Source organism: Epinephelus fuscoguttatus, linkage group LG19 (assembly GCF_011397635.1).
Source record: "Epinephelus fuscoguttatus linkage group LG19, E.fuscoguttatus.final_Chr_v1".
Classification (NCBI taxonomy): domain Eukaryota; kingdom Metazoa; phylum Chordata; class Actinopteri; order Perciformes; family Serranidae; genus Epinephelus; species Epinephelus fuscoguttatus.
In genome coordinates, this window is record NC_064770.1 from 36,894,295 (window position 1) to 36,920,862 (window position 26,568).

Genomic DNA, 26,568 nt, shown 5'->3' on the forward strand with positions numbered 1-26,568 from the left:
ACTGACTGACAGAATGACACACTGACAGTTTCCGTGATTATGTACAGCATACCATACCATGACTTAGTCATACCAAACATTAGAAAACAACACCAACATTGGTCCACAGGGGGAGCCACAGCGATCGGTCGCATTTTAGCCATTTCTAAGCATTTTTCTGTTGTTATAGCGCCACCCAGTTGCCAGTTAGAGTTAAATTTCTCCAGTCACCTTGAAGCGTCCTGTTCTACATATCTACCAAGTTTAGTAAAAATCCATATGGCGGTTAGGCCTAGATAAGAAATGAGCTCTCTAGCGCCCCCATTTTGTTTGATGGGCTCAATAATGGAGGGGTCCCCTCAGATTATGTGTGGTCATATGCCTACAAAGTTGCGTGGTGATGGGTGAAACCCTTGAGATGTTCTACACCTTTATGTGATGAGCCACGCCCTCCGCAATATTCATTGCCTTATAGAAGCTCAGTTTTAGGAAGTTTTCCAACTTTTGCCAAGAGGGAACTTTAGATATTGCTCCCTAGATTATGTTCACCCAGTTTCATGCAGATCGCTCAAACTTCCTAGGAAGAGATCCATTTGAAGTGTTTTTCAAAAAATTCAAAATAGTGGAAAATCTATATAAGCGGAAGTTATGGGTTCTTGAGGCAAATGTGTTCCTCATGAGGAGAGGCATCTCTGTGCAAAGTTTCATGTCTCTACGACATACGGGGCATGAGATATGCCCATTCAAAGTTTGAGATTTCAATGGGTTGCTATAGCGCCCCCCTTTGGCCAATTGATGTAATATTGCTTCATTCACATCCTCCCATGACCCTCTACCACTGTGCCAAATTTCACATGGATTGACCAAGTCAGTGAGGAGGAAAACATGGAACAGACACACACACACACACACACACACACACACACACAGAGTTTTCATCATTATATAATAAGATAAATGCTTGAAGATCCACTCATTACTAAAAGTGTGTGTCATATAAAAACTAAAGTGACGGTCAAAGTTGTCACAGTGAAATTTAAGGTGTGCTGATGGATTCACATCATCAACTCATGCATTGAGTAACATTACAAGTTAACGTTCCACCTTAAAAGCCGCCGGCAGTCGGCCCAGTGAATGAAGTTATTGTTTCTCAGACTCCAGCTGCTGTGAGAGGCAGCAAAACATCCTTTCATTTTATAGTTACAGTTTACTAATAAAACTCTCCACAGTATGAACAGTGGTTACATGAGCCTCAAAACCAGACACAACTCAGCCCTGAGCAGAGTGACCGTCCTCTACTGACCAATCAGACTGCAGTGTTCACAGCTCCACCTTTTAGTACCAGATCTGTGTGCTAGGTACCCCATCACCGGACTGCTAAGTGGAAACATGGCTGAAAACGTAGGGATGACCCCGTTTAATCCATCCTTGACACCTTTTTCTTGCATCATTGATTTTAGAGAGGGTTAAAAAAGAAACCACCACCCGAACTCTTCAAAGTATTCGTAGCCTGCAGCACACAGCTGTAATGTGAAGAGAAATCCAAACCTTGACAGGCCTTTTGTGAAGCTCAGCTATGATTGGAAAATCGCTGTTTGGGGAAGACTTCGGTCAATTCATTATCAAACACGTAGACCTGGTGAATCCTCTTGTTGATGCAGTCAGTAGGTTTGTAAATACAAGACCAGGAATTTTCCCCTGGTTTTTAAAAACAATGTTTAGTGGAGAAAAAAACAGTTCCTGAGAAGTTGGTAGGACTCGTTGGGTGGTCTTTACGTGTCCACACAGGCCTGTCACTGGAACTCACACTAAGCCTGAGCAAGTCTGTAATGAAAAGAAAACTTATTTGGGGTTTACACTTGTCATCTGTCGTGCCAGTTTTTTTCCCCTTACAGCAGATTGAAAATGAACACTTGAGCAAAAGTTGATGAATTCTCTGGAAAAGCACCACACGGCATCTACAGTAAGCACCGCGGGGAAGGTGGATGCCTGCGGAGTCCATAAACACATGATGCTGAAACACTGAGGAGAGGATAATGTAGTGTTAGTTACACGGCTTGCTGTGTGTACTCAGACTGAGAGCAAAATGTTATTTATTACTACATCGAGTAGCTCTAACTGCTGCAGTATTTCAGCAGCTCACTGGCACTTGTTATGCTTTAAATAGTTCTGTCTATTGCATACATGAGGCAGTAATTCATAAGTATTGTATAACTTCCCCTGAGGGCGATGCATTCCAGTGGGTTCATGTGTTCAGCATGTCAATATTTTCCAGGAATGAGCTCTGTTCGTCGGTGTGCTCCTTGTCATCAGAAAGATCCTGCTGGATGGAGCTTTCCTCGCAGGACTCAGAGTGGGTGTTTGTGTTTGAGCTCCGCCAGCAGCTACACACTAGATTTCACTGGAACAAGAGAAAATCAATTTTGCAAAGCGCTCCTTCACTCCTACAGCACCTCCAATCTAAGCAGATCTCAGAGTAATATAAGCAGCTTCAAAGGAGGACAAAAAGATATTAGGGCTCATATTTGTTCTTTCGTCTTTCTTATTGAAACCAACTTGACTTTCCAGCCCAGTTCAGAGTGATATAAGACAGCAGTCGGGTAATCTATGGTTTTATTACTGCTTTTTCCTTGTAAAATAATACTTTGAATGCAAACAAAACTTCAACACTGAGCTCCGTGTTGAGGCACCACGTGTTGATTCAGGCTGAACTGCTGTGAGCTCAAAATGTCAGGTGCAGGTCTTGGCCTAAATTTCATGTTGGCCCACTTTGTTCTCCTCTGCCTCCGTGTTGCTTTAGTCCTGTTCACAGCAAACTTGTTAAATATAACCCAGAGAGAGTAAAAATATGCCAGCGTTTATACAGACTCACTTCCAGTTCAGCATTTTTTAAATAGTTGTGAAAGAGCTGGTTCAGTGTAAGTGGACGAACACTTCGCCAATCAGCATGACCCAGCAACAAATAACTGTCACTAAAAATGTCAGCACAGGAAGTTTCAGGAAGTGTCGGCTATAAACGCTGATTTTTATCAATATGTGTTGATGGCAGCTCATGTGCCAAGGCCCGAGCCTTCAAGAGATCCTCAATGTTCCAGCTGTCATGTGTGTCTCAATAACCAGGGGGCAATAGATGTGAGGAAGACCTTCCACAGATCGTGTGATGCTAGTTGTGAAATTTTTAAAGCCAATCACTCAACCTGTTTGGTCTTTTGATAATAAGATGAGGCCTAAAGTGCTAAAGACAAATCTGTGGCAGTACCAGAGGTCATACTGGTGATGATGAACCTTTTGGCGGTATGGTGGTGCAGTGGTTAGCATTGTCGCCTCACAGCAAGAGGGTTCCTGGTTCAAAACTCTAAGGCAGGCAGCAGATGATCTCAGTGTTCTTGGAGGCAATTTAGAAAATTGAAAACCTTTGCTGTTGTCACACACCAACCCTTTTTAAACAGGAGTTGTGCAAATTTGCAGGAAAGCCCAGTCAGTCTTCTTTCAGCATCGGCAGTATAAAAACAAAATCGGGGAGTGCAGCAAAATGCCGCCTGCCTACTTTTGTTTATACAGAATGTGCCTTTTTCGGGGCAATGGGGGGCGTGGGCAAGTAACAAAACGTGTAGCTCAGCATGTGACGTAAACAGTGACGTGGGAGGGAAGCCGCGGCTGGTCAGTCCTTCGGCGATTCTCTCGTAAACGTCGGCCCGTCCTTCACCGTCCCCGTCATCTGACGGTTAATGGCCTCTTCGTTTGCGAGGACAAGGAGGGCGCGCAATTCCTTGTCTCCCCAGTTGCTCATCTTTACAGTGTCTGTCAGGTTTGTGTTTCCCTCTTGCTACTAGCTGCTCGCTAATTCCTGCTATCAGCTGTTTCCTGTTTATCCACCGCCAGTGGCTCGCACGTGCGGCGTCATCAACGGCTCCTCCCACAAGTCATCAACAGCTCCTCCCGTTGCGGAAGGGCCGCCTCTGTCTGTTTAAACCAAAAAGGTTCCACACTCGCAGCTTGACGGCAAAACGGCCCAACATTCGCCGAAAATCTGGCAGTGTAAAAGGGGCTAGTGACTTACCGCTGCAGGAACGACGAAAAAATCGCAGAACACACAAAGCGGTTGCCAGATTCATGTTTATGACCTCACGTTATGTAATGAGACGACAGAGGTTGTTGTACCTCCAAAAAGAATGGCAGTGAATTAACTGCTGAACCTACAGCCTGGAAAATGCTTGTGCTGATGCTTTAACGACATGACTTGCTGTCTAGAAAACTGCACATTCTCCGTTTTGATCAAAAGGGACAGGTCAATATTTACACAAACCATATGAGAATTAGTCAGTCTTCTTCTGCACAGACTCATATTGGATTCTTAAAACCATTTCAGCCCACATTTTATGGTCTGAAGTCTCCAAGCTGAGCAGTGATCCCGACTGATCGCAGTTAAGTCTTCAGAAATGTTGCTGCTGCTTTTTCAAAAACACTGAGCTTTGCGTGCTCATTTAACCATCATGAAAGCATCTCATCATTGTTGTGTTACATGCAAAACCATGACGGATGAGTGACGACACTCTTCACTTGTGGTGAATCTGTTTGTGATGGCAGTGCTTATTAAAGACCTTAACAAGACTTACTGGAAGAATCTGCAGCCATGCTCGACGCTCTGTGAGGTTGTACCAAAGGCGGGGGGGGGGTACCTTCGGGTCAGTACAGACCTGGCTTAAACTTGCATTCTTTTCTATGGCCAGCAGGGGGCGACTTCACTGGATGCAAAAATAAGTCTGATTGTATAGAAGTCTACGAGAAAATGACCTGTCTTCTCATTAAATTTATTACCACAGTCAACATTTTGGTAATGAGTTTATGGACTCAGTCACTGGTTTCAAGTCTTCACCATTGCAGTATGATGTTCGTTTAGTAGTATGGTCCCATCCATTTTCATTGACTTATCCAGGGCCGGGTCACAGGGGCGGCAGGCCAAGCAAAGCACCTCAGACGTCCCTCTCCCTGGCAACACTTTCCAGCTCCTCCTGGGGGACCACAAGGTGTTCCCAGGGCAGATGAGATATGTAATCCCTCCAGTGTGTTCTGGGTCTGCCCCGCAGCCTCCTACCAGTGGGAGGTGCTCAGAACACCTCCAGTGGGAGGTGCCCAGGAGGATCCTGATCAGATGCAGGAACCAATTCAACTGACCCTTTTTGACACAAACGAGCAGCGGCTCTACTCCGAGCTCCTCCCCCTATCTCTAAAGCTGAGCCCAGACACCCCACGGAGGAAACTTATTTCAGCCTATTGTATCCACGACCTCAGTCTTTCGGTCACTACCCAGAGCTCAAGACCATAGGTGAGGGTTGGGACGTAGATAGACCAGGAAATGGAAAGCTTTGCCTTCTGGCTCAGCTCCCTCTTCACAGCAACGTTCCAGCGCAGCGCCCACATCACTACAGAAGCCGCACCAAACCGCTGATCCATCTCACGCTCCATTCTCACTCATGAACAAGACCCCGAGATACTTCAACTCCCTCACTTGAGGCAGTAACTCTCCCAACCCGGAGAGGGCAATCCTCCAGTTTCCAGCAGAGAACCATGCCTTCAGATTTGGAGGTGCTGCTCTCTCAAATTACGGTCCCATTTAGAGTAACACAGACGACAAAGCAGGGGATGCTTTAGGGCGTGGCTACCTTGTGATTGACAAGTCGCTACCACAGCAGTGTCCTCGAGTTCTAAGTCACATCAACAGCTTCACCCTCTTGTCTAAAAATTGTCGCTTCTGGTTCTAAAACAACAAGACAGCGACACAAAAATGCCAAACTTGATGCTTCAAAATGATACTCCACATATCAGTTGGTGACATCATGGTGGCTGCGGCCAGGATATCTAATCATCACTCACCAGTATCTCATTAAACATATCTGCGGGGAACGATGAGGCCGGAGTCTAGATGCCAAACTGAAATCTATTTAACCTCAACCAGGATCTTTCTCCTACACCTAACCAAGAAAAGGCTTCCTGGCAGAAAACCCAAAGGACAAACTTCTTGCAGCAGGGTCGGGCTCAGACAATGTAACTACCAGTACTGCTGAGGCCAGTTCATACAGATATTTAAGGGACTTTTATGAACACATAAGTACAGATTCCACTGAAAAAAAATCTCATATTTAGATGCAAATTGTCCCCACCAGGTCTGAAAAAACGAGTTTGAATGTCGGCCATGTCGGCAACAAATTTGCTACAACACATCCAACTGAAGCCTCCGACCAGTCCTAGAAAATATCTGCGAGTGAATGATGATTACAAGATTTTCTTTTGGGAAAAACAACACAAAAAGACATTAAACTAGTTAATTTTTTGAGACTTCAAACTGTGAACTGTGAACCTGATCTTGTTAATTTTAATCTGCAGCTAAGGCTGATGGGTATGTCGTTAGTTTGGCAGGATATGTGATCATAAATCAAAGTATTGGACAGATCAAAACTTTGACCTGACGATGGTACCGAAAGAAAAGTCACAGGGTCAGATTTATCACAGCTCCTCCTGAGAGACATGCCAGACCAGTGGTGTGTAGTTAGTTAGTACAATCAAAGTCAGGCTCAGAGGATCCACAGTAATTAAAACGTATAGTATTTGAGGAGAGGATATGTGGGAGACATAAAGTACTGAAAGTTTATAGTGTTGTTGTTTATAGCCTTGTTATGCAAAGGATAAATACACCCTGGTGGCTTTAAAGTGTTTTTGTTGTGCCCTTCTTTCAGAACACCAGAGTGCTGTTTAACATCCGTGTGGTGGGAGGATCAGCATTTTACAGCTACCTGTCTCCGCAGGATGGGCGGCCGCTCTACCACCCTGCTGTCGACAGGTGAGGAGGTCAAAAATACACGAAACATTGAGTGCATTCTGGTGGAGGATTCATGTCTCACACACACACACACACACACACACTCAGCTGACCAGCACTGAGCAGATGTGTTCTCTCAAACACATTCAAACAAGTCCTGCTGTTCTGAACGTGTTAATTGATTTTCACTTGAGCTCACTGTATATATACTAACTGCCATTTCTTATCTTCTATTTGTGTTTGAACATCACAGTTTTTGAGGTGTTAATTGCTCTCTCAGCTGAATGCCCGTCTGCAGCTTTGGGCAGCACCAAGCATCAACCCCCAGGGCTGACAAATAAAGCCACACAGAAGAAATTAGCCTAGCGATGAGCAGAGATTTCCTCTGCTCATCGCTAGGCTAATTTATACAATGTAAAATGCCATAGGCTTGTGCTAATAACATTAGCATGTTGTATTTGTTTGGAAAACGTGTTTAGTGTAAGACAGTTGTTTTGTCAGTGAACCTTGTGAGTTGCAATGGAGCCGAATATTGTAATATTATCTTTGTTAAATGTTGCTGTTGTCCCTGGCTTCATATGAGTAGAGGAAAAGTTTGCTAGCTGCTAGGCTAATTTATACGATGTAAAATGCCATAGGCTTGTGCTAATAACGTTAGCATGTTGTATTTGTGGGGAAAATGTGTCCAGATAAAGACAAGTGTTTGTCTGTGAATGCTGCGAGTTATAGTGAAGCTGATTTGTGTACTTGTGTTTGAAACTGTCTCTATTAAGCCATGTTTAATGTGTGTTTAATGTGTGTTTTGAATCAACTAAACTTCACAACACTTCACAGAAACCTCCACTGCCTCCTAGTGTTTTGGAGGTTGCACTAACATATACTCCAGTTTTTTCACTGGCAAAAATTAGCATTAGCATTATCACAGTTAAAGCTATAGTGCGTAACTTCTGTTGCCTCCCAGCGGATAATGCGTTATTACAACTACTAAGCCGGCGGCACTTCCGTGTACACAGAGTAACACTGGCCAGTCGCCACACACCGTGTACACAGAGTAACACTCGCTACACACCGTGTACACAATGCTACACAACGTGGAGAACACCAGGCTGCTAACATTACATTACGTTCATAGCACCATTTCCAAGAAAATAATAAAGTACTAGGTCCAGTACATTTAACAGCAACATATACTACTCATAATATAATTATAAACCAAGTCACTTACTTAACCAACAGCAGCAAGGCAACATCCGTGTCTGCCCTCAGCCGCGACGCCAATACAAATCCTTGTTTACCTTCTCCGTCGGTCACTTTCCTTCTTTGCTAATAGACCTTCAGCCGAACGTCCAGGCATTTTCTTTGTGGTAGGATCCACTTCTGAACCGTGTCTCGGCCGCTTCTCCACCATGTTGCTTTCACTTTCTACCTGCGCTCTACCTCTTGCTGTGACACAGTCCGCTCTTCCTCCCCCTCCCTTCTTGTTGTGATGAAGCATTTCCTGTGCGCCAGCGCAGGAATGTCACCGGTCGACACACAAACTAAAAATGATATATATTGAAAAATACCGCAAGATGTTAGGAGCCGATCGGCTTAATCAGCATTGTGTCATCTCCTCTAGTAGTGGCTTGGGTGAAACGGACATTTACGGACCTGTAGAAGTTACGCACTATAGCTTTAACCATAGTTGCTAGATGCACTATGCTGACCAAGCTAGCAGCTGGCGTTAGGGTTAGCTCCACTATCTCATACAAATTCGGTCACTTGTGGCTCCAAAACACCAAGATGGCGCCGGCCAGAATGTCAAACTTGAGGATTCCAAACAGGAGTCCACAAACCGATGGGTGACATCACTGTGGCTAAGCCCATTATTTTAAACACTCTACACGTAGTCTGACAGGAATATTATTGGACATATGTCTAGATTTTCATGAATGTATAGCCTCCATGTTTTACCTGGTTCAAACGCTATGAGCACGGCGTCCAGAGGAACTGTTGTGGTTGGAGTTGACCGGCTGTCAGGACACCTCATTCTTCTATTATTAGACTGGAGATTATTAAATTATTCTAAATGTGTTCTTTTGTTGTAGAATTACTATGTTGTGGTCCAAATGTTGAACACTGAAACGACCCAGTGTTCCCACAGGCTCATTCAAATTTGAACTAATGTAATCAGTTTTAATGTGATTTAAATCTGCTCTAATCTAATAAAGTGTTTCTTGAGGCAGGCAGCCAGTTACTGAACACACTCTGACATGAAAACACATGTTACACACTAACATGACTGTTAGAGTTTACGTCTGGTGTGTTGGCATTGGCTCTGAAGCGGATGTTCTTCTTTTTATGAACATCATTAGACCTGATTTTACGTCACTGACAGAAATCTGCAGACATTTTGTCCCTTGTCACAAACGCACGTCTGATGGCTCTCACTTGCAGAAGTGAACTGCTGTGTCAAAGGGACATTTTGGCAACGTCTTGAAAGGACTTCCATTTGTGTCGTTGCTAAGAACAGTTCATTCACTGGTTGAATGGTGCTGATGAGGGCAAATGCTTTCAAAATCTTTTGTAAGGCAAATCTGCAGCTCGCTGTATCCTGGAAACCAAAGTAACCAAAGGACACTCGGAGAGCGCAGACATCGCCAGGGTAAAATACCTATCTTGCAATAATAATGAAAGTAAAAAATTTTTTGCTTATCCGCACCATGATTCATACCGTCTTTGTCACTGACCCGTGTTACACCCTTTCACCAAGTCTCATGAAAATCAGGCCAGTAGTCTTCCTGTAATCCTGCCAACAAACAAACAAACAGAAGTGAAAACATAACCTCCTTGGCACAGATAACGATCGTGTCGGAGCTCTAATGATTCACAAATTTGCTCTGTCCTCAAGTCGGCCCACATCAAACAGTACAAGAACGCACCGGTCCAAGTGTTTGGTAACACTTTCTATGATGCCCACGTCTGTGACGCATTATAAACATATTTATGATTGTAAGCATAACACATTAATACTTATACAAGTATCATGATACCTTATAAGTGCTGGACACTAAGTGCTGACATTGTTTCTTGCAAGGATCATAGTGTATTGTAATTCTCCTAGTTTTTCTACATTATAATCCTTTCATGATGCGTTATAGTCCCATGCAGACCCAGCATTTTGTATTCTTGCAGAGAGATAATGGCTTTTTTTTCACTTGACTTAAAGCAAACAATGACCACTTAAAGTGAATTATTAGTAGCTTGTAGAGTGACCATTTGTACATCAATTGTTCACCACGTGTTGCCTTGAATTTGTGGAGAAGTCATTGTTTTTCTGGCATGCCTCCACAGTGAACAGAGAAACCAAAAAGAAGGCAAACTGTCTTCATAAAATCGAAGTAAACGGGGACCGTGACTAACAACAGCACAGCTATATCAAAACACCTGTTCACAAAGTCACACACAACACATGCATTTTTGCTGAAATGCTACTTGTAAACGTGCAGCGCACACTTCATATCAGGTTAGGGAAAAAGTATTTCCTGTTGTAGGGATGAATAAGGTTATGTGTATTAAGGGTTATCATGTCCACCTCATCAGAAACTGGGGAGGGATTAAGAGGAAGATTGGATTTCTCTGCAACGCTAACATTTTAGCACATTAGCTAACGTTAGCTTCCATAGCAAAACAAACAAGTGTGGTCCTCCTTTGTAAGATTGGCTTCCTGTGACATCATCCATCCACTGAGTGAGAGCATACGGGTCGGCCAGTCTGGTCCCGTTGGTCAGTGTTTACTTATTCAAGTAACACTGGCGGTCCCGGAGAGTGAGTGACCTGACATGGTGCGTTGGTAAATTCAGTCTGACGCTCTACACTAAAATGAGAGCCCTGTTGGTGGAAGAAACGCAGCGTTATATTTCTACATGAATGAACCAACGGTTAAGTTAATCACTCCGCTCGGCGCTCCGCTGCTCCGTCTCCACAGACAGAGTGTCCAGAGTGCGCTCTGACACTCCGAGAGTGTGGCACTCTGGATAACTGAACGGTACATTCAGACAGCGTTCTGAAGTTACGAACGCTCCAGTTTGTGCCAGAGTGCGCTCCGGCACTCTGAATGGATATTTCTGAATCCACAATCTTTATGTTCTTTCCCCACTGTTGAAAACAATCCAACAGAACGTGCTAGCTAGCGTGTTTTGCCTCCTACTAAGCCCCGCCCTCCAAAAACCATCATACAAATTCCATTCCATTCTATTCAGTTCAATTCAGTTCAACATAACTTTATTTATCCCGAAGGAAATTCATTCACTCGGCCCAGTTTTAGAAAGGAGGGTATTACATATCTGGCAAAATATACAAGTATACTAGATAAGAAGTGTTTTCAAGGAGCAAAAGCAAAAGTAGTGGCTAATAGAGAAACAAAGACAACAGGTGATAATTTTGTAGGTGACTTTGAGCTTTGCTTTAAGTGTATTTCCTCATTTTGTTGCAACGCCCAATAGCACCCAAAAACCACGATGTTTACTGTTTACTGATATGCATGAACGTTGTGTCTTGACCTTTGAAACAGCAGTTTGACAAAATAATCTTAACTCTAGATCAACTCAGTAGCTTTTTTTTCCTGAGCTTTCAGCCATTGCTCACAGTGAACTCTGATAAAGACGTGAGATGTGACTGAGAATCCTGGAAAGAGGTCGTAAGTTATTTGAGTTAGCCTGATTTTGTTGTCTTATTTTAATGTGTTGTCAGCTGTGAACTGTGGAAACTCTTTTGATATGAGTGATATGACTAAAACAAGTCTGTAGTTTACCTTTATATTACACTGTAGCTTCTAATACGTTGTTTACCTAAAACATCTACAGTGAATTCCCCAATACAATCTCTCAGTCACTGTCTCTCACACAGCAGTCATTCATTCAGTTGCTCCTGCTTCATTAGGTACTCAAGCAATGCTGACACCTAGTGGTTGAAAAGCCTCAGTACAGGTGCACTGAAGTTATTCTGCTGAGATTACTGGTGCTCTGAATTTCCTGTAAATGTCTCGAAGTTACAGCAGTTAATGGAACTGCTGCTTCCTCTGCACTGGATGACCTTTAACCTTACTGTCTTTTAGAGCCCTGAAGCTCTGCAGCTCAGGAGGACCTCCACACGTGAAGCTCATCATCGAGTGGGAGCACAGAATCAAAGACTGGTCAGTATGTTTTATATCACAGACCACCAGCTATTCACTCTGGCTTTTCTCTCTAGCTACCGTCTGCTCGTTTAACGTGACCACCTCTTTGTGTCGTGGGCTGCAGCCTGTTTGGTAACATTCAGGAGGAGGTGGTGAAGGACGCAGACAGCGTGAGGAATCAGCAGCAGCAGCACGTCCAGCAGTACAGCTGCACCCTGGATGAGTGCTTCCATCTCTACACCAAAGAGGAACAGGTAGTCAGTCTGTTATTTAATTCCTGCAGCAACTGGTGGCTCCATCAAGAGCCGTGTGCCGCAACACTGACCTGCCTCCCTTTATCAACCCTGCCTGAGGTCATATTAAAGGGTAACGTTGGTATTTTTAAACCTGGACCCCAGATTTCCCATATTTTTGTGTCGTAGTGACGAATGGGAGCAACAGATTTTGAAATAGTTGCTTTTATTGAGACTAGAGCAGCTGGCAGCAGCCAGGGCCTGTTTGTACTGTCAGTTTGTTTTTAAATGAACAGTAATTTTAGCGTGTGTAGAGCCAACATACCCTCACCAGCCACTTTATTAGGTACACCTGGTCAACTGCTTGTTAACACAAATAGCTAATCAGCTAATCACATGGTAGCAGCTCAATGCATTTAGTCATGTAGACATGGTGAAGACGAGCTGCTGAAGTTCAAACAGAGCATCAGAATGATGAAGAAAGGTGATTGAAGTGACTTTGAACGTGGCATGGTTGTTGGTGCCAGAAACTGGGATTTTCAGCGCAACCATCTCTAGGGTTTACAGAGGATGGTCCCAAACAGAGAAAATATCCAGTGAGCCAAAATGCCTTGTTGATGCCAGAGGTCAGAGGAGAATGGCCAGACTGGTTCAAGATGATAGAAAGGCAACAGGAAGTCAAATAAGCACTGGTTCCAACCAAGGTGTGCAGAAGAGCATCTCTGAAGCAACAACACCTTGTCCAACCTTGAAGCAGATGGGCTACAGCAGCAGAAGACCACACCAGGTGCCACTCCTGTCAGCTAACAACAGGAAACTGAGGCTACAATTCACACGGGTTTTCTCACCAAAACTGGACAATAGAAGATTGGAAAAACCACATTCAGATGGAAGCATGGATCCATCCTGCCTTGTATCAACGCTTCAGGCTGCTGCTGCTGCTGCTGGTGTAATGGTGTGGGGGAGATTTTCTTAGTAGCAACTGAGCATGGTTTAAACACCACAGCCTACCTGAGTATTGTTGCTGAGCGTGTCCATCCCTTTATGACCACAGTGTACCCATCTTCTGATGGCTACTTCCAGCAGGATAACGCACCATGTCACAAAGCTCACATCATCTCAAACATGACAATGAGTTCACTGTACTCCAATGGCCTCCACAGTCACCAGATCTCAGTCCAATAGAGCACCTTTGGGATGTGCTGGAACGGGAGATTCTCATCATGGATCAACTGTGTGATGTCATCATGTCAATATGGACCAACATCTCTGAGGAATGTTTCCAGCACCTTGTTGAGTCTATGACACCAAGAATTAAAAAGGGGGTCCAACCTGGTGCCAGCAAGGTGTACCTAATAAAGTGGCTGATGAGGGTATATTTCGCATCTAACTTGGGGAAGCGTCTCTGTAGGGATTCTTTCCATAATGTTGTCAGACACTTAGAATAACAATCTGAGCCTGTCAGTGGTAAAAACAAACACTTTTAGTGGACAAACATTGATGGTGTGAACATGCCTGAGTGCCGTGGAACAGGATGCAAGCTCACTCAGTACTGGATCAATTTAAAATAACGTTCTTCCCATTACTCACAGACACAAAACATATGGGTCCAGGTCGAAAAATACCAAAGGTACCCTTTAGTACTGTTGTTGTTAATGTGCCTTTAGAGTAAGCAGGTGGGAGCAGCACTGATGTGACAAACACTAAAATGACCTAAACCCACGCTGTTTCTCATTTTATGTTGCACAGCTGTCATAGTGAAAACAATGTGTGCTGTTCTGCAGCAGCTCTAATTTTTGATAAGACATTTTATTTTGGTCGACTTTCAGTCAAATTCTCCAGAGCAGATGAGCAGAAACAGTGTGGAAAAGTTGTACTTCTGTTTCTATAAAATACACAGTGGTTGTCGAGTTAAAGGAAGTCAAGAAACATTCAAGAATTTATCTTAAATAAAACTAGAATCTATGGTAAGTTGCATGTTTTAGTTTTTATTTAGTACCAAAGGTGATGCGGTGTATTTGCCACTTGCCTTTAATAAAAAATAGTTCAGGTAAAAGATGAATTTATAGAAAAATAAACTAAGATGAATTTGGACAAATGATAAATTATATGAACAAACAAACTGAACAGCATTCACAGACAAACACTTGTCTTTATCTGGACACATTTTCCCCACAAATACAACATGCTAACGTTATTAGCACAAGCCTATGGCAATTTACATTGTATAAATTAGCCTAGCGATGAGTGGAGATTTCCTCTCCTCATATGAAGCCAGGGACAACAGCAACATTTAACAAAGGTAACGTTACAAAATTCAGCTCCATTACAACTCACAAGGTTCACTGACAAAACAACTGTCTTATACTAAACGCATTTTCCAAACAAATACAACATGCTAACGTTATTAGCACAAGCCTATGGCATTTTACATTGTATAAATTAGCCTAGCGATGAGTGATTTCCTCTGCTCATATGAAGCCAGGATAAATCACACACAAGACTTTTCTTCACAATTTATTGTTTCTTATCTGTGAAATTAAAGTAAATCAAAGCTTTGTTTCCACTGAGGGAAATGGTTTCAGCTTATAAACATAGACGGGAGGTCTGCGTCGCTGTGATAGTTACACTTTGCAGCAGTTTTGTTTAGGAAAGGCTTTTAGTGTGTTTGTTAGACATAAAGGATGCACGTAATGGGTTTGGTGAGAAATACTAAAGGAAAAAAATCATGTTTGTGGTGAAGCTGAAGAGAAAAATTGCACTCTGTGTGTCCCAGATAAACATGTTGACAATAAATGACATAACAGGAGCTTTATGTGGCTGATGAATATTAAACAGGAAAAAATAACTTCATACAATAACAAGTGGAGTGTGTGTACACACTGTCCTCAGGCTGGGCAGTAAAGGACGGAGTCCGACAGGTTTTGAGTAGGCTTCTGCCATCATACGGAGTGTCACTTATCCAACACCAACAGTTGTCAAGTCAAACCGTCCATTTGTTTCAGCGCTGCTCATCGAGAATCTGTCGGTGTCAGACAAGACAGTCGGTACTCTTTGATACTTTTATTTTGTAGATGCAACAGCGCTGTTCAGTTTCTGTTCAGTTTTATTATCAGTTTCATGCAGATATTGAGAATGTGAAGTGGTTTCCAATTTATGGATAAAATAATGAATGTCCTTGTCTCGAAAATCATCATACACAACAACAGTTTTCAACACCCCAACTTGGGTACAACCATCATAGAACCAGGGTTTTTCAACTAACCAGTCAACAGGTTACATCCCTTTGTGTAGATACATCATTTTTCCAATATATTACATATTGATCAAGTCAGTCTTTAAGAAAAGGCGACTCTCCTCACAGTGAATTTCGTTAACAATTGCAATCCAGTCCTTTGAAGGGCGGCTGTAGCTTGCTTGCAGCCGAAAGTACTTTGTAAAGGTGTTCGTCCTGGGTCATGAGATTGTCCGGAGTTTTTTCCAAGTACAGTATGACAAAAGGCCAATCATCCTCAGATATCTCCAGGCCCGATTCCCTCTCACATTTCTGTCTGACCTGGGCAGTGGAATAATTTTTGGAGTTTTGTCATTTGTTATATATTCGTGACACAAGATGTTTTTTCATTAGTGTTAATACAGTATAGAGTCAACATAGTGTATAGTGGAAGAACCTTCTCACTAAGAGCATGGTACGGTTGATATTTTGCTCTTGGTGATGCTAAGCTCTTACAGTTGGTTCACTTTTTGAAACAGTCCTCACAGTTCTCTTGTCATGGTTGGTCTGCTGTTGTGCTGACTGTGACTTGCTGCTGTTGTTACCTTGTGTCACCACCCAGTGGAGCTGCAGGCAAAGGTTTGCACTCCAGGTTTACCAGTGTTGCTCCAAATGGGCCAGCTGATTAACAGTTCAGTCTGAATGAACAAACCTTAGCTGCTCATGTAGCCTTCAGTTGCCCATTTATTTGGATAATAAACAGAAGCTTAAACAGCAGAATGTAAGTATCTCATCTCACATTTTGTAGGGGCATCCCTTTCCTTGAGCTTGAGGTCTAAGTACGCACAGAACATCTGTGCACAGTAATGAGCAGGGAAATTGCAATCACAATATTAACATTTCTCTTGCAGCCTGTAAGCAGGACATCAGGAGGAAATCAGTCACATGGTGGAACATTCATGAGGCTGCTGTCAGATGAAGTTGCTGTGTGTTATTCTGTCTATCCGAGCCTTCAAAGATGAAGAAATAGCATCAGAATTATCATATGTGTCCAGAGGTCACCTGCACTCCCACACACACACAAATAATATGCTAAAACACCCCTGTTTGCCCTGTTTGTTTACTCACGTAGCACACACAACATGAGTTACATCTCACTTATAGTTTGCATGTGATGCCCTTGAGGTCATTTGCTGAGAACAAGAGAACATTTCCAAACACTTAAACACACAACATTACAGTACGTATCACTGTTGCCTTTGAAGTGTCTTTAATTTAGTCAGTCATTTAGCATAAACACAAAGAGTTGCTCCTAGTGACGAAATTCTAATAAAGTTATTTAGTGACAATGTGACGTTTTCTTAGAATTTCCCCTTAAAGTTAAGACTAGGTCTTTGTAAAGATAAAAGTTATTCACAGAGCATTTTGGAGCTTAAATGAGCTCCTAAGGTGAAAACTGTTCGGAGCAGGGAGGAGGACTTTTAAGAAGAGTTTCTGAATCAGAGGAGAAATGGTGGAAACACAGGGAAGTCGGAGAAATATTCTCCAAACGCTGGATGACAGTAAATGAAATGCTACAGATGACATCATGCAGGGAGAATATGTGTGGTCGATGTCATTAGGGATACGCACCTAACTCTATAACAGCAGAACTAAAATGATCACAACACTGAGATATTTGGAAAACTGGAAAAACACATCAGTGCAGCAGTGATGACTTGAGTCTGTCTCAACCTTCCATCAGCAGAGCGATCACACTAACACTGACAACACTTTCATAGTCAGCAGTTCATTTCATGTCCACTAGGTGTCCTCACCATGCGGGCTCACAGAGCGGTGCGTCTGTGACAACCAATCACATCAGTTAAAAGAATGCATCACACCTGCTCACTAAGGTAAAAGTTTCTGTCCCTCCCTTGCTCAGAGTTGCTCTGAGAACTTTCCTAAATCACTCCTAAACTAGGACTCCTTACTAAAATGTTAGCAGCTCCCTGAGAGGATTCTCAGAAGGTTTGTGAATGCAGCCCCGGGACTCCTTTTTAACATGCACAAATTCAATGTTGCCATACTGGGCAGGTGTCCGCCCAGTTGGGCCACTGTTGACCACGTTGGGCACGGAAAAATAGCAGTTGTCTGATGGATTAAATTTTGAGAGATTTTTGTGTGGTTTTGAGAATACTGTGAAAATGACTTTGCCAAACAAGCTGTCATTTTATGGCCAAAATCCTCAGTGTCTCCACTGACTCAGTTAGTTTGAGAAATATTTGACTGACATGAGTTGTATTCAGTCATCATTAGGGACCAGTGAGGAGCTCTCATTCATGGCAGTGTTAGATCACTTAATTGTGGTTGTGCTACGACACCAGAGGTACATTTTTCACGTTGTGTATCTGGTTTCTGCTGCATATGTAATGGTTTTACAGTTTAACACAGATTCTGGTGAGGTTATGATTTGGGCCGGGGGTCAGGATGTAAGATGTGATTTGGCTGTTAAAGGAATTAATCAGAAATGCTGCAGCATGCTTCAAATGGCTTATTTTGGAATATCTAAGTGCACAAAATGAAAATAAAACTTTACATATTCACAATGCATGTATAGGACAGCCAGAAGAGTAAATATGCTCTGCAGGCAGTGCGGTTTCCTCAGACTCCAGCTGCTGTGAGAGGCAGCAAAACATCCTTTCATTTTACAGTTACAGTTTACTAATAAAACTCTCCACAGTATGAACAGTGGTTACATGAGCCTCAAAACCAGACACAACTCAGCCCTGAGCAGAGTGAGCGTCCTCTACTGACCAATCAGACTGCAGTGTTCACAGCTCCACCTTTTAGTACCAGATCTGTGTGCTAGGTACCCCAACAGAGGGGGGACCAAACATGGGGACGCTAAGGAACGCTTCTGTTGGTACCAACTTTTTACAGTGGGAACAGAAAAAGCTGAACTGAACTGTACTGCTCAGTGGAAACGGGGCTTTAGTGTCTGACAAACAGACAGTATCAGTTGACACACCTACAGTTTTCCAGTACACATTAAAAGGTGTTTCCTGACACTTAAGCAACTGTTTTCCTGCTATTCAGACAACCAGCTCAAAGAACAATTGCTTCTGCTCACATCACCAAATCTGGCCAGCATTGTATCAGATCTTTTAGCTAATGTCATGAGTAATGAGTTTCAGGTCATTTACACTATAATGTCAAGTCTCTGATCATGTGACAAGATGATATATGCACGATAGTGTGCACTAAGGCCCATTGTAACTACCGTACGTCACTGAGGACAGCTATAAATACAAGTGCTGGTCAACCCTGTCATTTGCATTTCTGCATACAAGTTTCCACCCACATGACACCTTATTTTCTCTCCTCTAGTGAAGCTGGGAAAATAATCTCTTTGTATTTTTTGATCAAGACAACCAGCATTCATTGCATCCAAGAGTTACACGTGATCATGTGGCCAGAGGTAAATGAACTGTCCACCTCTGTAAGGTCAAGGAATGAAGAGAGGTGGAAGTGAAACCACCGTGAAAACCACAAGGGAATGATGACACACATCCCATACAGTTACAAAACGTTCTGGAATCGTCTCAGCATCTCAGATAGGAGTTTTAGATGGAGCAGAATTGAAAATGCAGCGGTCATTTTGTGTTGTGTCGGGTTTTGAACCTCATCTGAACGTTCAAAATGGCTTATAAATACTCAGAGTTCTGGTGGCGCTTGAACTTTGAAGAAGTGAACTCAGCATAGAGGAATGCACATCGCCAACATCTGACTGCAAATGAATGGCCCTCTTGCTGAATGTAACAACTCATCGCTGCAGAGTACTCGAGATGGTAATCAAACACAGGCGTGAAAAGTGAATAAAAGTAGTATCCATGGCAACAGCTGATTATTTTGTGAATTTCCAAGGTTCAGTCATACGTCATTCCCGAGAATATGATTAAATGGAATAAGAAACACAAAGGAGGTTCGGATTCAGGTGTAAGTGGAAGAGGCGTGGAGAGCTGGTGAGGCTCGGTCAGGGTTATTATCAGGCAGAGGAAGATATGCTGACTGCGTTTTTTAAATCCACTTTTCCTTCTCCTCCACCAGCTTGCCCCAGACGACGCCTGGAAGTGTCCCCACTGTAAGCAGCTGCAGCAGGGCATGGTGAAGATGAGCCTGTGGACGCTGCCAGACATCCTCATCCTCCACCTGAAGCGCTTCAGGCAGGTGGGGGAGCGGAGGAACAAGCTCACCACGTTCGTACATTTCCCTCTGGCGGGTCTGGACATGACGCCTCACATGGTGAGCCGCAACCACAGCGCCCATCAGCCACCTCTCCAGCCTGGCTGGAAACAGTCCCGACGACCCGACCTGGCTCCTCCTGACTTCCTGTACGATCTGTATGCTGTGTGCAACCACCATGGAGGGATGCACGGCGGCCATTACACAGGTCTGAAACACTAACACCTTCTGAGGAAAGAGTTGAAGTAATAATGATCATATCCTTTAATAACATTTTTATTTATATGGCACTTTTAAAAACCAAAGTGCTTTACAGTGACACAAGGAATAAAAAGTAAATAAAAACAATATGTAAATGATGAATTGATTTAAACTAAATCAATACAACACATTAATAAAACTTGGTCCTAAGAAGAGATTAAAAAAGAGGCCCTGCTTTAAAACTGACTCACTGACAGGGCTTCATTTTGGAGCTGCTGGTAGAGCCCTCTCAGTGGAGCTCAAGCAGCGATCAGGCTCATACGGTGTTAGCAGATAACAGATATAAATAGAAGCCTGTTTGTGGAAGGCTTTAATAAGGAGCAGTAAAATTAACTTTCATAGACTGGTGTGACGCGGTCACTTTGCTCAGAACGTGTCGAAAGCCCAGCAGCAGTGTTTTGTGAGAGCTGTGGACTCGATAAGAGAGTGTTAAGAGTGTTAGTGCTGAGGTCAGATGTTTAATTTAGAGCTGTTTAAGTAAATAACTGCAGGATGTGTTTACACACTGAGGTCTTAAGTTCAGCAAGTCAATACATTAAACATGGCACGTCAATTGTACCTGAAAAAATGAAGCCAACATTGAAGTGCTAAAAACTGCAGTTCATCTAATGGCCACTTGAGGGTGGCTACAAGAGCGAGTCACTCCCCATAGACCTCCATTAAAATGCCTACATTCACTTCATAAACATGTTCACAGGCTGGAACTGCAGAGGGGTGAATTTTTATATAACTCACCTGTTTAAATATTATTAGGGCTTAAAGTTATGCATAGTAAAGGCCTTTGCACACTGAGTCTGTTTTTCTTTTTTTGCAAAGACTTGCTTTTATTAACAGATGCTCAAATTACAGTGCAGGAGCAGTGTGTGAGGTTTCCATTTGTGCATTTGAAAGTATTATTTTAAAAAGAAAATGTAAAAGTAAAAGGACAAAGATAATTGACTGATGATTCATTTTTCATCCGAAACTGTCGCACGTCTAAAAATAAATACGACCTCACTTTGTGTTAGTCACGCTTGCACGCTGAGTCTAAAACGTCATCTCGTTTGAGGACACTGGGACTTTATTGTTGTTTTGTTTGAGGACATTGGGACTTTACTATCATTGTCTAGTTTGAGGACATTGGGACTTAATTGTCGTCTCGTTTGAGGACACTGGGACTTTATTATCGTCTCGTTTGAGGACATTGGGACTTTATTATCGTCTCGTTTGAGGACAATGGGACTTTATTATTGTAACGTTTGAGGACATTGGGACTTTACTATCATTGTCGCATTTGAGGACATTGGGACTTTATTGTTGTTTTGTTTGAGGACATTGGGACTTTATTGTTATCGTCTCGTTTGAGGACAATGGGACTTTATTATTGTAACGTTTGAGGACATTGGGACTTTACTATCATTGTCGCGTTTGAGGACAATGGGACTTTACTATCATTGTCGCGTTTGAGGACATTGGGACTTTATTGTTATCGTCTTGTTTGAGGACATTGAGACTTTATTATCGTCTCGTTTGAGGACAATGGGACTTTATTATTGTCACGTTTGAGGACATTGGGACTTTACTATCATTGTCGCGTTTGAAGACATTGGGACTTTATTGTTATCGTCTCGTTTGAGGACATTGAGACTTTATTATCGTCTCGTTTGAGGACAATGGGACTTTATTATTGTCACATTTGAGGACATTGGGACTTTACTATCATTGTCGCGTTTGAGGACATTGGGAATTTATTATCGTCTCATTTGAGGACATTGAGACTTTATTATTGTCTCGTTTGAGGACATTGGGACTTTACTATCATTGTCTCGTTTGAGGACATTGGGACTTTATTATTGTCTCGTTTGAGGACATTGGGACTTTACTATCATTGTCTCGTTTGAGGACATTGGGACTTTATTATTATCATCTCGTTTGAGGACATTGAGACTTCATTATCGTCTCGTTTGAGGACATTGGGACTTTATTGTTGTTTTGTTTGAGGACATTGGGACTTTATTGTTATCGTCTCGTTTGAGGACATTGAGACTTTATTATCGTCTCGTTTGAGGACATTGGGACTTTATTATTGTCTCGTTTGAGGACTTTGGGACTTTATTGTTGTCGTCTCGTTTGAGGACACTGGGACTTCATTATCGTCTCGTTTGAGGACATTGGGACTTTATTATTGTCGTCTCGTTTGAGGACATTGAGACTTTATTATCGTCTCGTTTGAGGACATTGGGACTTTACTATCATTGTCTCGTTTGAGGACATTGGGACTTTACTATCATTGTCTCATTTGAGGACATTGGAGCTTTATTATTATCTCATTTGAGGACATTGAGACTTCATTATCGTCTCGTTTGAGGACATTGGGACTTTATTATTGTCTCGTTTGAGGACATTGGGACTTTATTATCCTCCTGAGACCCTGTGTACTCATATGAGGACATCGCATTTTGGGTTTACTTGACATTATACTTCATTTTACCTAATTCAGACCTGTTGTCCTCCTTCGTGGACACTTTTTTGTGCCATCTAATGTATGTATCTGCCCCCAAAATCCAGTATTAGTCATTGTACTAAAAACCAAGTGGGAATACAGTCTGAACATTTTAGATCATAGTCCTAAAATGTTTTTACATGCCACCTCACCACACTGACATGAATTAACCTGGATCAGTGATCTTTTAACATTTTCTGTTTCCAGTCTTTGATGAAGATCATTTCTTTCCATTGTTCTTGTGATTGCAGCCTTCTGTAGGAACTCAGTGGACGGGCAGTGGTACAGTTATGATGACAGCAGTGCTGAGCCGGTGCCAGAGGCGGAGGTGTGCACACGTGGAGCCTACATCCTCTTCTATCAGAGAAGAAACACCATACCTCCTTGGTCTGCCAGCTCCTCAGTCACCGGTTAGCCCTTTCAAATCCTCTGTCATGGTCGGTTATGTTGAGAACAATCAGGTGGATCCTGCTCTACATGCTTGTGACGAAACACAAAAATAATGGAGGGGATGTGGGAGTATCATCATTACACCTCACACCGTCAGAATCTGTTATTTCTTCCCCTGTGTAATTTCACTCTGCCAAATTGTTTGATGTGCCGCATCAGTGTGCATTTTCAGTGTGATCTGAGTTACTGTCAGTAGCCAACAAATGCAGATGCTTCTCAATGGTGGCAGAGAGAAGCTCACCTGCTGCCAGCAAGGTCACAGAAGCATTCATCCTTATGCATTCAGCATAATGAGGGTGGGTGGAAATTGTGATGATACCCTGTGATCACAGAGATCTAATTTTGCAGTGTGGATCTCACAGTGACTCATGTGAGGACAATAGATGCTGCAGCGGGAAGCCTTCTGTCTGTTGGGGACTTGTTTCTGGATACATTTATATTCAGTCTCCTTTTTGCAGGTTCCACCAGCTCATCCGCGTCTGACCACTGGCTGGTCAGACTGGCAGGGGACAGTAAGAGGGGCAGCGTGGTGTCAGGAGGACCCATCCCTGGACCTCCAGGGCCCACACAGGCCCCTGAGTCTCCTGAGCTGCCGGTGTTTAGAGAGGAACCCCCCAAAGCAGTAGAAACAAGTAGGTGTTTAGGATGTTTAAACTGTCTTGACAGTGTTGCAAGTGCTGGTGCTTGGACACCAGAGGGAGAGACATCTGAGCGGCAGCAGGAATCCCCACCATGGAGTCCAGACACTGGTGGAGGTGGTGGCTGATGAGGCAGATGAGGCTGATGAGTCTTTAAAGACTAGGTGGTGATGGGGAGGTGGAGGGTGTGCATGACGGCAGCAAGAAGGCTGACAGAGGAGGTGTGTCACTGTGCTATTGGTTGATTGTGAATCAGCTGATGATGAGGAGTGAATGGCAGGGTGAGAAAGAAACTTACAGCCTCGAGCTTCATTTGTTTATGAATTGTTAACACCATCTTTTTCTTCTAGATGGGTTCGAAGCCAAACCGTTTGTCCGTGGGAGCCAAGGCAGGAGCGTGAGCATGAGATCACCAACGAAGCCGAAGGAGCCTCTGAGCAAAGTTCTGCCACTGCGGTGGTCTTTTGGGTCCAAGGACCGCATCAGACACCCGGCCCAGACCCAGCCTGGAGAGCTGGTGGAGTACCTGGAGTCCGGGCGCCGCCCACGATGTACCAAAGACCCGATCATAACGCTGGTGGCCACGCCACCACAGAGGAGCGCCCAGGGAAGAGCCTTTGAAGTAGGACAGGACTGCAGCTCACCGAGCGGCAGCAGTCTTAGTTATACAGACAGACCCAGCTCCGACACTTGTTACTCCCCCAAAATACCAGAGGGACAGAGCAGAGTCTGTCTGGAGAGGAGCATGAGCCAGGGAGTCTGTAACAGCAGCAGTGTCAAAGTCAGAGATGATGGTTCTCTGAGGCAGAGGTCATCTAAGAGACTGAGGCAGGACCACGGCAGGACCATGGACCTCCAGATGCAGCTTCAGAGACAGGCTATTCTAGGGGATCACATCAGCCACAGTGCACCTCCGAGCAGAGACTCCACACTGAGAAGGACCAAGGTCCAGACAGGGCCGACCTCCAGGGCGCAGAAAGACTTTTTACAGATGACCATTCAGCCTGAGGACAGGAAGGGACAGAGAGGTCAGGAGGGTCGCAGCCACGACAGCCTCTTGTCTTTTTTCAAACCTGGTTTCATGAAGAAAGACATTCCTGGGTCACCAATCAAGGGACAAGACCGGCGTCTCAACGGCCACGGACAGCTGGGAAAGCTGGCAAACTGTAATTTAGCCAAACTGTCCCTCTCTAACGGAACGCTGACCACAGCAGCACCAGACGAGAGGAAGGCCAACGTCATCCCGAGTTGTGACGCCCATAACTGCAAAGTCCAGCTGCTCAACGGAAAGGCTGGGATTCATGACCCTGTAGACATTAAACGTGCTCACAGCTCCAGTAACATCCAGACGAGGCTTGATTTGACATTTCGCAGGTGTGCCTCGCTGCAGAGGAACGGCGAAATAATGGCTCCTCCAGCCCACCGCATCGTGCTGTCTGACAAGCCCAGCTACGCCACTCTGCAGCGGACACGCTACAGTACCACCTCCCTGGGTAAGAGTCCTGTCTCCAAGCTGTGTTACTCAGCTACAGATTGATTGGCACAAATAGGAACAAGTCACAGCACTGGGTTAAAGTGCATCAGCTTTGTGTTAAACTCCAGTAAATATAATCATGCTATAACAACGATGTAAACAGGATTTGATTGGGAAGCTTCCCTGCTGCTGCAATAAGTAAAGCAATAAATGACAGAGTGGCATGAGTTCAGTCTCTCAGAATAAGTGGAAGGTTTTAAACTACGGTACACGCAGCTTCAGTTTTCAATTTAAGGCAAATCTGTTTAATAGAGTACGGCCCAGATCACACAGAAAGTGTTTTGCAGGATGTTAAACACGAGGCGCACCACACAGTTTTATTCTCATATTGAATTCCACTAGTAAAAAAAAACACTTGCTGTGCCTTTTTATTGTTGCCAGGCAACCATCCCATCACCTCCTTACCTACCTTCTTAGTTGCTGCCATGTTGAGGCAGAGGGTGCTGTCTGTAGCTCTGGTTGAGGGTGAGAGGCTGTCAGCAGATAAACAGAGATCTGTGTGGGTACATGAGACCCTAAAAAAGAGGCTGGATCATGGGGAGTACCACCAGTTGGTCCAGGAGCTTCTCCTCCATCATGGACGTTTACAGGCAGATTTTAGGATGACTCAGGGGCAGTTTGACAACCTGCTGTCTATCATCAGGCCGTATAGCTCTGGGTATCCAGCAACCACTACCACCAGTTTCTCCTCCATTGTTTACCAACTGTAAACTTGTTGTCGTGACCACCACAGAAGGCCCACCTCTCAAATCATCCGATTGGACAATGGGGAAAAAAGAGATGACGTGCCGCTTTTCCACTCTGAGTTGAAGTTTTTTCAGCTCGGGGAGTTCAGAGTGCTCCGGCAAAAACACCAGGCGCCTAGAGCGCAGAAACGCGAGGTGTGTCACAACGCAAATACATCGAGCCAAAAGCTTCATACTTATTTAAACTATTACAAAAAGCCGCCTCCAGCTGCTAAAACACTTTTTGTGCGATCCAACGTTGTCACGACACTTCAACTTCGATACAGTACCTTAAAAAATATTGATATTGGAGGACAAACTGACACTGAGGGCGTCAAGTGAAATATTTTTATTAAAAGATAAATATAACATGACAACAAGAGTGAACATTTACAATAAGTGATAGTGAGAAAGCACAGCTGGTACCGGTGTATCAATCTGGAAATCCATCGGTAAAAAAAAATAAAATAAATAAAAATTTTCTTCCTTTACCTCTGGAGGCACAGCCCGGAGTTTTTCGACTAACCGAAAGTGAAGGGGCCTCACGCCCTTCACTTTCGGCAGTGCCCCTGGGGAATCGCTGTGTTGTCTACAAATACTTCGGGTAGAAAACCAGTAGAGTTTAGCTATATATCACATTTTTCACATCACTATATCACCGTGTAGACTAATCTGGTGTTTGTTAAGTCTATAAACACAATGACTGAACAAACGTTGGTTATCGTAGATTAGCTGGGCTAACCGTTAGCTGTTAACGTTAGCCGTTAGCGTTGTCTATAACCATGGACTGTATAAAGATAAGGTAATAACTCAATAAACGGTCCGTGAATAAAATATTTTTTCCAGCGAATATCTT

The 26,568-nt window shown here is 43.5% G+C and overlaps 2 protein-coding genes across 2 annotated transcripts in view; both read left to right on the forward strand.

The window, feature by feature from the left end:
- Window positions 1-26,568, forward strand: part of kri1 (KRI1 homolog) — a 602,835-nt gene that overhangs the window by 572,558 nt on the left and 3,709 nt on the right. The gene's annotated exons all lie outside the window — the stretch shown is intronic.
- The window catches only part of usp43b (ubiquitin specific peptidase 43b), a 128,307-nt gene that overhangs the window by 100,431 nt on the left and 1,308 nt on the right, over window positions 1-26,568 (forward strand). Inside the window, exons 9-15 of the mRNA XM_049560658.1 lie at window positions 6,714-6,817; window positions 11,892-11,969; window positions 12,076-12,205; window positions 19,488-19,830; window positions 22,617-22,775; window positions 23,274-23,447; window positions 23,804-24,946. Of these exons, the coding sequence (XP_049416615.1) occupies window positions 6,714-6,817; window positions 11,892-11,969; window positions 12,076-12,205; window positions 19,488-19,830; window positions 22,617-22,775; window positions 23,274-23,447; window positions 23,804-24,946 (2,131 nt within the window). The remainder of the gene's footprint in view (window positions 1-6,713; window positions 6,818-11,891; window positions 11,970-12,075; window positions 12,206-19,487; window positions 19,831-22,616; window positions 22,776-23,273; window positions 23,448-23,803; window positions 24,947-26,568) is intronic.